The sequence below is a fragment of the Odontomachus brunneus genome, unplaced genomic scaffold (assembly GCF_010583005.1).
Source record: "Odontomachus brunneus isolate Ranch 3 - 2012 unplaced genomic scaffold, Obru_v1 Obru_scaffold_024, whole genome shotgun sequence".
In the NCBI taxonomy this organism is placed as follows: Eukaryota; Metazoa; Arthropoda; class Insecta; order Hymenoptera; family Formicidae; genus Odontomachus; species Odontomachus brunneus.
The window spans coordinates 2,531,705-2,532,043 of NW_022639474.1; the positions used below are offsets into that span (position 1 = coordinate 2,531,705).

Consider the following 339-nt stretch of genomic DNA (forward strand, 5'->3'; position numbering starts at 1 on the left):
CCTCGCCCCCGCCCCCGCAGCCCCCGTCGTCGCTCCCTCCTACCTCGTGTAAACGAGTTTTTAATTTTTTATACCCCTTCTTACAGGGTGTGGCCGGGACGCCGGGCAAGAACGGTTTTCCGGTATATTATTTTTTATTTTCTTTCCACTCCTCACTTCTCTGTGTATGTCGCGCTCTCTCTCTCTCTTTCTCTCTCTCTCTCTCTCTCTCTTTCTCTCTTTCTCTTTCTCGTTCTGTCTGTCTGTCTCGTTCTGTCTGTTCTTCCATCATATTCTCACGCACTCTTTCGCTGTCTCTGTCTCCGCCTCGCTGTCTCTCTCTCTCTCTCTCTCTCTCTC

At 50.7% G+C, this 339-nt stretch overlaps 1 protein-coding gene across 16 annotated transcripts in view; it reads left to right on the plus strand.

Moving 5' to 3' along the window:
* LOC116842298 (collagen alpha chain CG42342) overlaps positions 1-339 on the plus strand; it is a 294,572-nt gene that overhangs the window by 206,777 nt on the left and 87,456 nt on the right. For 11 of the 16 annotated variants that reach the window (XM_032811279.1, XM_032811283.1, XM_032811277.1 and 8 more), the window contains exon 3: positions 87-122. The exons of the other annotated variants lie outside the window; for them this stretch is intronic. In XM_032811279.1, coding sequence (XP_032667170.1) covers positions 87-122 — 36 coding nt within the window. The remainder of the gene's footprint in view (positions 1-86; positions 123-339) is intronic. 16 annotated transcript variants of the gene reach the window in all.